We start from the raw sequence: 8,319 nt of genomic DNA, 5'->3' as shown, positions 1-8,319 counted from the left end.
ATTTTAGGTTCCACGGGCAAGAGTAGAACCTGTAGCCATTTTATAATTGAAATTAAAAATTCGCGAATCTATTATATTTCACTTTCTAATGAACATGTGTAAATAAATTAGATTTCATTTTTTATTTTCTTTGTCTACATAATTTTCGCCACTTTCTAGATGTCTCGTCGTTGTTCAAGTAAAGTCCGCTACTACCCCAAGCAACAGGAGGTTTATGTGCTGATTATTTTACAATTAATTTGAAATTAATTCTAATATTTACTTTTATTATTCTTAATAATTAACGGTAATAAGAATAAGAAATGCACTTAACACGTCTATCTGATATTTTCTCTTTACAGTTTACTAATTTCGTTAGTTTTATAAAGAAACTATTTATGTTATAAACTTATTTAGACGTATATTTAAAATTTTAAAGAGAAAAAAAATATGACATTAACGTAATCAATAAAACACGGATAAAACGATTAATTCGAACATTAATAAAATAATTCTAACGCAATAACGAGAAGAAACACCCGTATTATGTGTATTAACACATAGACGGGTCTGTTTGGATCTTTCTTCTCTGCAATTGTCGTCCGAACAGATACAATCCTTCAATCTCCACCCTGACGTTTGCCTGTTTAGAACGGAAATGCTGTATTCGCAACGTCTCGTGCACTTCTCACCTTCCAACATACTTCTGCACAGTCTCTTGTAGTAATAATAAGCTTCTAGACACACCGAATCCGCGCGACAAATCGACAGGGCCGATTTACAATCCACGGGGATACTTTCCATTCGTGTCCTTCCGGCGGGATTCCAACACCACCCAGTTCTGTTACGTACGGTGTGACAGTAGACGTCTCTCCCACACTCGCAATCCCACAAATCGTACCCCTGTGGGGTGGTAGCCAGCGCGATGACCGACTTGAGACAGAACTCCGAACATTCCCGGATTAAGCCGTATCTCTCTCGTTGACAACTGATGCGGTAGTTGTGAAGTGTCATTCCACACGGTATCTCCTCTGTGCACCTATCGACCACTTCGTCGCAAGTGTTGGACGTTTCTATAGAAACGGAGTACAGACCCAGCAGCAATGTCGGATATAACATATCAGCAGTACCTTTATTAAATGCGTTTGACACGAGATCTACCCATAATGCCATCAACATTGATCTTATATACCAAGCATCTTATATAAGTATATAGCTATTTGCGCAAACTCGTACGATTTTATAAATGTACGAGTAATTATTTATTGTGGCATCGTCACAATAAAAAATTTAATCAATTTAAAATATATATCCTCTCCACCTTAAATTAGTAATGTCTTGCTTTTTTATATTATTCTTTTCCTGTTAGAAGCAGAGATGTGCCATTACTCTATCTAACTCCTTACAGGATAAAAGTTTTTTCAATTAAATAATTATTAATAGACATTTATCGATTAAAACGTTATAAAGGAAAGTTGATGAGTGGGTAGATGACTGCAAAACAAAATCAGGTTCAAAGGTCAAAAATATAAATAGAAAATTAATATTTAAGAAATATTTTAAAAGAACACGATATATTTTATATTAAAATATTAAAAATTAATTATTTTTCTTAATAAAATTTATTATTTTTTCAAGTAAAAATCATCCGTTTTAATGAACGTTTATCAACTGATCGATCGCGATCGACAGAGATCTTTAAGACCATTCGCAGGGAATGATTATTCTTTAAATATTATCATTTACATTGACAATTAACACCGTTAATTAAGTATAAATATAATTACATGTTTAATAATATTATTTATGAATATTTTTTTATAATTATGCAATGAATAAACGGTAACAGATGAGGAATTATCAATATTTAAATGTACCATCTGTGGAGCACAGTTGTTAAACAATATTGCGTTATACTAATAAAACAATTAAAGATATATCACTATTAAATTTATTTTGTAATTAAAATTAATATTAGTTAAGGATCTACAATATATATTTCATAAAAGAACTGTGGAATAAGGTCATTTCTTTCTCTTTATCAGATGCTTTAGTGTTTTCTCTGTTGAGGAATGGCATAAGACACTGTAGAGAATTGAACAAAACATATTGAATTTTAAAGAATTTCTAAAATTTTATTGACTGATATTGTAAAATTTTTATTAATAATAAATTTAGTTGAAAAATCAAATAATGGTTTGAAAATCTTCAATTGAATTTAAGTACTTTCTTCGGATGAAGACCATTTTGAAGATGACTTTGTCATTAGAGTATAGAATAATTGATGGATGTGTCTTTGCCCGCATTCCACGTTGTCTCCATTAAACAGAAAGTGGACATTATCCAAAATTCGGGTTTCGCAATGTCGCGAACCGGAACACAACAACCACGTTATGTATTTTGGAAAATTCAAAATTGGAAAAACGATTTTGTAATAATCGGATTTAATTAATGGAAAGGGATCGAAGAACATAACTCTGCAAAATCCGGTTTGTTTACAATGGTAAAGTTCCGCTCGTATATCCACTTCATCGCAGGATTTGTTGATAACAACGACGTCGACAATGCGAGGTAGGAATAGACTTGGATGATTTGGTATAAGAAAGAAACCGAATCCGTGTAAATAAATAGATTCTGTTACGGAAATTTCGCTCTGTATAACTGGGTGACAAATCTGAATGGGATTATTGAGTTTGCATGAATATTTACAAACTTTATACAGAGCTCGAGGTTTTCTCCATCTGCAAACCCAAGATGGAAGTTCGGAAATGTATTGGGGATTTTCTATGGCACTTTTAATTTTCTTTGTTTCTTCTTCTGTGAGTATTTCACATTGTTTAATCATTTCATCGAAATCGTAACGTGTTAAACTCAAAAATCTTATATGGCGTAACACCGGTTCTAAAATCTTCCTCAAGTTACAAGGTTTGCAATCTTCTTTACTTTTGCTACAAACGTTGGTTGCCCAATGAATCACGGCTTCGAACAAATCGTTTTCGGTCAGTAACTTTAAATCGTAAGTTACCAATTCGCATAAAGTCTCCAACTTAATGTTAAGAAAATAATTCAGCTTAAAAGTGGCCAAAGTCTCTTTTGAAACAATTTCGATGCATTTTTCCACCAGTTCTCTATCAGAATATTCGAGTGCCAATTCGTAAATATGCCAGACGTGGGCCACTTTCATCTTTGCCATCAGTTTCGACCGACATAATTCCACTAGACACTGAATACGATATTTATGGGCCGCTTTATACAGGGTTATGTTATCGAATTCGGAACAGGCAACCATTTTGTCTGTGTAAATAAATCTGAAAAGATTAAGTTGTAAATTAATATTTAATCGTACATAAAATATATATTAAATCGTACACAAACTTCAGAAGAGATTCGAAGCTATGACAATCGATGTCTTCGATCTTTATTTCGGAATCATCCACTTTATCCGGACCATAAAACATATTTTCGAACACTTCGCTGTACATTGATAGTATCAATTTATGTACATTAAAATGTTTTCTCTTCGTCTCATTCCCTACGAAGAGAACAACGTCGGACAGGTGACCGGATAACAGATGAGTCTTTCTTTCTGTATCGGTTGTCAAATTATTTTGCCATGCCATAGCTAGAAAAATAACACAAATACCGATTATTCACTACCATTAATTATAAATATAGTTGCATTTTAAGAAATATTATTTGATTACCTTTAAAATAGTCTTTCTTCAATAATTAATTTTCTGCGACAATGTTTTAATTAATTTTTACGCTAATCTTCTACGCAATAATTGGAAGAGAACATAGACAACTGTATTCATAAATGGTAGTTTCCAGGGCCGGCCGAAGATTTTTTGGTGCACCTGGGACCCAAAAACTCATGGGCCTGCCCTGGTTGTTTATATTTATGTACAGCAAGGACTAGTAAAATTGTTTATTACATAAAGAGATCGCTGTTTAGTCCTTACCACTGTAGATGGTCGATTATCGATATAGATAATTATTCTGCAATTCATTGTAATCTGATTAACCTTCATCACGCATCGTTATATCTGTAGGCTATTTCAATTTTACTTCTCTTACAGCTTTAAAGAAGATTAAGATGTATACGAGCGAAAAGCTTATTAATTACTGTATTTCAGTTCTTTTTTTTAAGACAGGCAGTATATGGGAATGAAGGAACTTTCTTCTTTTTTGACGTAGAAGCTTCAGTCACAGAGCGATCAAATTGTTTTCTAGGATGATCATCTTTCAACGCTTTATCCATGAAGTAAAACTTCACTCATCTTCGTGCCTGCTTTACGACGAATCTTTATTATTGACGGCGATACACCAGCAATCTGACTTCATATAAGCTATATACGAATCCGCATTATATGAACCCGTTTTATAGGGGTCTACTGTATTTTTCATCTCCAGCATTAAAACTTCAGGTCATTTACCAATATCGTTTGAAAATGATTCATAAGTTTCGCGTAGTAATTGTTCGCTGTGATCGTTATTTTCTTGGGTTTTCAAAAGATTTTCATGTTCTTCAACGGCATCTTCTTCATTTTGTTGTTGGAGATTTGTTTGTTCCTCAATTTTACTGTCCGTTTCTTGATTTTGTGTTTTCTTAAAATAAAAACGGCATTAAAGCATTATATTGCTTTTTGTTTTCTTCCTCTTTTACTTTCCTTTTTTAATCTTTTTTGAAGACCACTTGCATGCTTGTAATTACTCATTTTTTACGGTCAACTTGTATCATAATATCTCAGAAACTATTAGCGATTTCTGTGTTTATTTCATAAACACAGAAATGTAGCCCTTTGAAAACTGACTAAAATGCAACAATAAACGTAAAAGTGATATAAGTCGAGTTATACCAGTTTTTACAGGATACACGGAGATAAATATTAAAATTACTTACTTATATGTTAAATAGAAACTATAACTGCAAAAATAGGTTATAATATATCCAATCCACCTAGTCAAACTCAGGGCCCTGACACAAAAATTACCTACGAAATAATGCCAAAGTTTCACTGTTGTCATCTGATCGCATCACCCAATTATAAAAAACTACATAACAATATAATTCGTTCTATAAAAATGTTAATTTAGTTGTAATGCGTATTTTTCTTTTTATATTTGAATATCTTAATTACATTGTATCTTTGGAGCTACAATAAATTTATGCAGCAATGAACATTATATTTTTCTCAACGAACACTGCTCTATTCTGAACTTCACCGAACAGAACCGAGGTAGTAGGTAATGACATTCTTAATTATTAACCCTTGAATATGGCATGCTAATAATATAATTCGCATTAAATGGCTCGCACGTACACAAAATGGCATCCATTCCTTCTAATTAAGCCAATGTCTTAGGAGAACAATTATCCCTCCCAAAAAATTATGAAGATTAACTGAGAGCGGTCCTCTATTTATCAATTAAGCCTAAAATATCATTTCGGAGATGAAATCTCTTCTGGAAGGCATGGACGAGCCACACCAGGATCTATATAGGTCGAAAGCATTCTTCTTTCTCGCATGCAACCCTACACCACAGTGGGATAGAACAATTTGAGACTACGTTTTCGTAAGATTAGTTATTAATAATAGTGTGTCCGCTGTTTAGAAGTAAATATATGTACTACTTGAAGGGTCTGGGGATTGTAAAAATGCCCGTGTCCTTTATCGGAAGTTTCACTGTATTATGATTTCTTGTTTACAGATCTGACAATTGTAGAAGATTTCTAGAAGCATTTTTACTGAGAAAATATCGTTGCCTTACATTTTATTTTATTTGTAATTCCACTTTATAATCTTACAATCCTCCAATCAGCAACGGCAACGTGGAAATTACGTTGTGTTCGAAAATCGTGCGATTCGAAATTAGAACCTGCGATGTCGTTTTAAAAAGGAAAGAAAACGTTTCCTTTTCAAGTGAGTGGTTCTTTTATTGACTCGTAAGTTTTATCAAAATGGAAAAAAGGTGCTTGCTCCACCAGGTTCCATACAAGCATTCCACAGCGCTATTGATACAATAACCGCTTGGTAATCCGATCCCTCGGGTGTCAGATTAACAACCTTCTACTGTAAATTGCTAATTAAGTAGAGAAAATATGAAACAAATTCATTACATAATTGCATCTTTTATGTAGATTGAAGAAGATGCCAAAAGTGACGAAGAATTGGATTAAGAATAAATACAACCCTATAGATATTTGGCAAACTAAAATGACAAATTCTTCGTTTAATCTTCTCCTTGCAAAAAATAAGAAGAAAATTTTTAATTCTGGAATTTCGAAGAAATTAAAAGAAGAATCGACTTTAAGTGATGATGAGTGGACGAATATAACAGATTTTAGCACTTCGATTACTGAATCACAGGTATTAATTAATCACAGTAGAGAATCTATTGAATTTCCACGTAATATCTACGATTCTTCAAATTATGAGTATAGTTTTAATGAAATTGAATACGATAACAGTGATATAAAATTTTCTACGATGAAAAATGCGAGTGTTTGTAATGATAACGTATTTAATTCACTTAGTATATCGCCTGGAGATAACTATTCCTTTGTAGATTGTTCAGGAGCAAATTTAACAGACGGATCATCACACGGGAAAGCCAATCTCAATGAAAATAAGCACGTAATTAAGTACTGGAAATCTTTAAACTGTTCAGAAATTGCCATCAAACAAGTAAAAAGTGAAGGAATATTGCATGTTGCAAACAAGTACGATGTACAGTTCATTCCATTAACCAGTGCAAAACAACAATTAACTAGTACCCCCTCGAAAGTTAACCCAGGTCTCAAAGAACTCGATATATCCGAAATTAAATCGGACGTAGACGATCAAAATAGTAAAATAAATCTGAGTGTTCCTGCCATAGAAGTTACTGACGAAGATAAAGAAAACCTACAGATTGATGACAATGAAGATGCACAATTGGAAGAATTAAACAAAGTACCCGAAGAGGATTCTTTGAGCATAATGTCCGTTAATGCCGAGCATCCGTATCCCGTATGCAGCATACTTTCTACGTTAATGAAACGGTATAAAATATCAAATAAAGCAAAAAGTGATTCTAGAAACACAACAAAATCATTACAGCAATATCCTGTGTGTTGTCTTGTTTCTTTGTTTCAAAAAAGTTAAAAGATTTATTTATATTATTGTAAATGAATGTAATTTTTATCAGAATTTTTAATGTGGTTTATCATATTAATATCTAATGTATTTGTTGATATATTTAAAATACTTATTTTCCTCTATTTAAAAAGCATGTTGAACTCAATTTTGTTGTAAGAGGAAATTTTTGATGTTAATGAAAAAATGAAAATATTTGTTATATTAAAAGTATATAATTATTTAATTTCTATATTTATTCTACAGTTAAAACCATAAATTCAATTAAAACGGCCAGACGATCGAGCAGTTATGGTGGCAGACTACCACTCTGGGGAACACAGGATCCAATCCACAAGAGTAAAAAAATTCCAGGAATATTTTGATGGCCTATCTGGAAAAGTATGGCCTTGTTCCTCACCACCCGAGCCCACAATGTCTCATTGTGGGCCTGGTTGAACCCAAAATGGGCTTGCTAAAAAGGCTCTGTTAGTGCCTAGAGGGAGAGAGAGTTAAGAAAAATCAATTATTAGAATAGAAGCTTCCAAAAATACCAAATCTAACTCCACATTTAATTGCTTTAAAAATATTTGTCCAAAGAAAATTTATTTTAAATACATAATTATTTGATGAAATCATCAGATATATTGACACAAGTTACCAATACATTGTTTACAATTGGCCTCCATATTTTCTATGTAGGCAGACTATGGATCAACTAGCATGATTGAAGGATGGAAAACAATGTCCTAATGTAAATTATTCATAAATTGCAAAGATTCCAAAAGATTCAATTCCAGATTCTTAACGTGGCATAACACTAGTTCAGTCTTGATAAAAGTCAAATAATACTGTTCAGTTTTACCAGTTTATCATGAAAATTTAACAATTATATTATTTAATGTTTATTTAAGACTGTATTTATGATTAAATATAGTCTTTAATTTGGATTATAATTGTGGCATTCTACTATTTTTAACTCAAGTAAGTTAACGAATGTGCATTATTGAATTATTTATAAGGATGTTTCAAAAATATGAAGCAAAACTTCAGGAATGGATTCCTTATCCATAGAAGAATAAGTTATAACAATCTCAGTCTGAAAGCGTTTTATTATGCAGCAAAAAGGCCATCCAGTAAGATCTTTAGTGTACTCCAATGCATTCATTCATTTGCTGCAATTAAATCAGACTTGCAAACATTCGTGGTAAAATATGTAAAC

The 8,319-nt window shown here is 32.4% G+C and overlaps 3 protein-coding genes across 6 annotated transcripts; 1 reads left to right on the top strand and 2 right to left on the bottom strand.

Annotated features, from left to right (window-relative positions):
- Positions 1-282: 282 nt before the first annotated feature.
- On the bottom strand, positions 283-1,158 carry LOC111617665 (growth arrest-specific protein 1-like). Its single transcript, XM_023358943.1, has one exon. It carries the CDS (start codon positions 1,156-1,158, stop codon positions 445-447), a length of 714 nt encoding a protein of 237 aa, XP_023214711.1. The 3' UTR covers positions 283-444.
- An 821-nt stretch (positions 1,159-1,979) lies between these two features.
- Positions 1,980-3,788, bottom strand: LOC111617658 (BTB/POZ domain-containing protein 2-like). Its single transcript, XM_023358933.1, has 3 exons — positions 3,684-3,788; positions 3,355-3,601; positions 1,980-3,287 (listed from the first exon to the last, which is right to left on the bottom strand). The coding sequence occupies exons 2-3, from the start codon at positions 3,597-3,599 to the stop codon at positions 2,198-2,200; spliced, it is 1,335 nt and encodes a 444-aa protein (XP_023214701.1). The 5' UTR covers positions 3,600-3,601; positions 3,684-3,788; the 3' UTR covers positions 1,980-2,197.
- Positions 3,782-7,474, top strand: LOC111617660. 4 transcript variants are annotated; one of them, XM_023358936.1, is made up of 4 exons: positions 3,782-4,027; positions 4,116-4,406; positions 5,692-5,903; positions 6,122-7,473. In XM_023358936.1, exon 4 carries the CDS (start codon positions 6,132-6,134, stop codon positions 7,125-7,127), a length of 996 nt encoding a protein of 331 aa, XP_023214704.1. In that variant the 5' UTR covers positions 3,782-4,027; positions 4,116-4,406; positions 5,692-5,903; positions 6,122-6,131; the 3' UTR covers positions 7,128-7,473. The 4 variants fall into 4 exon arrangements, with proteins under 4 accessions (XP_023214704.1, XP_023214707.1, XP_023214706.1 ...); XM_023358939.1 differs by having other exon boundaries at positions 4,116-6,014; positions 6,122-7,474; XM_023358938.1 differs by having other exon boundaries at positions 4,130-5,903.
- Positions 7,475-8,319: the final 845 nt, after the last annotated feature.

This window comes from Centruroides sculpturatus, unplaced genomic scaffold, assembly GCF_000671375.1.
Source record: "Centruroides sculpturatus isolate CEXI.00-Female unplaced genomic scaffold, Cexi_2.0 scaffold1406, whole genome shotgun sequence".
NCBI classification, from domain to species: Eukaryota; Metazoa; Arthropoda; class Arachnida; order Scorpiones; family Buthidae; genus Centruroides; species Centruroides sculpturatus.
Note: the sequence above shows the minus strand (reverse complement) of the source record. Positions and strands in the feature narration are given on the sequence as shown.

What these genes read in the sequence shown, in the direction of transcription:
- LOC111617660 (XM_023358939.1), top strand. Translation starts at nt 6,132, where the DNA reads ATGCCAAAAGTGACGAAGAATTGGATTAAGAATAAATACAACCCTATA.
- LOC111617658 (XM_023358933.1), bottom strand. Translation starts at nt 3,599, where the DNA reads ATGGCATGGCAAAATAATTTGACAACCGATACAGAAAGAAAGACTCAT. An exon ending in AGCTTCGAATCTCTTCTGAA is followed by an intron (nt 3,288 to 3,354) that starts GTTTGTGTACGA and finishes TAATCTTTTCAG; the next exon opens with ATTTATTTACACAGACAAAA.
- LOC111617665 (XM_023358943.1), bottom strand. Translation starts at nt 1,158, where the DNA reads ATGTTGATGGCATTATGGGTAGATCTCGTGTCAAACGCATTTAATAAA.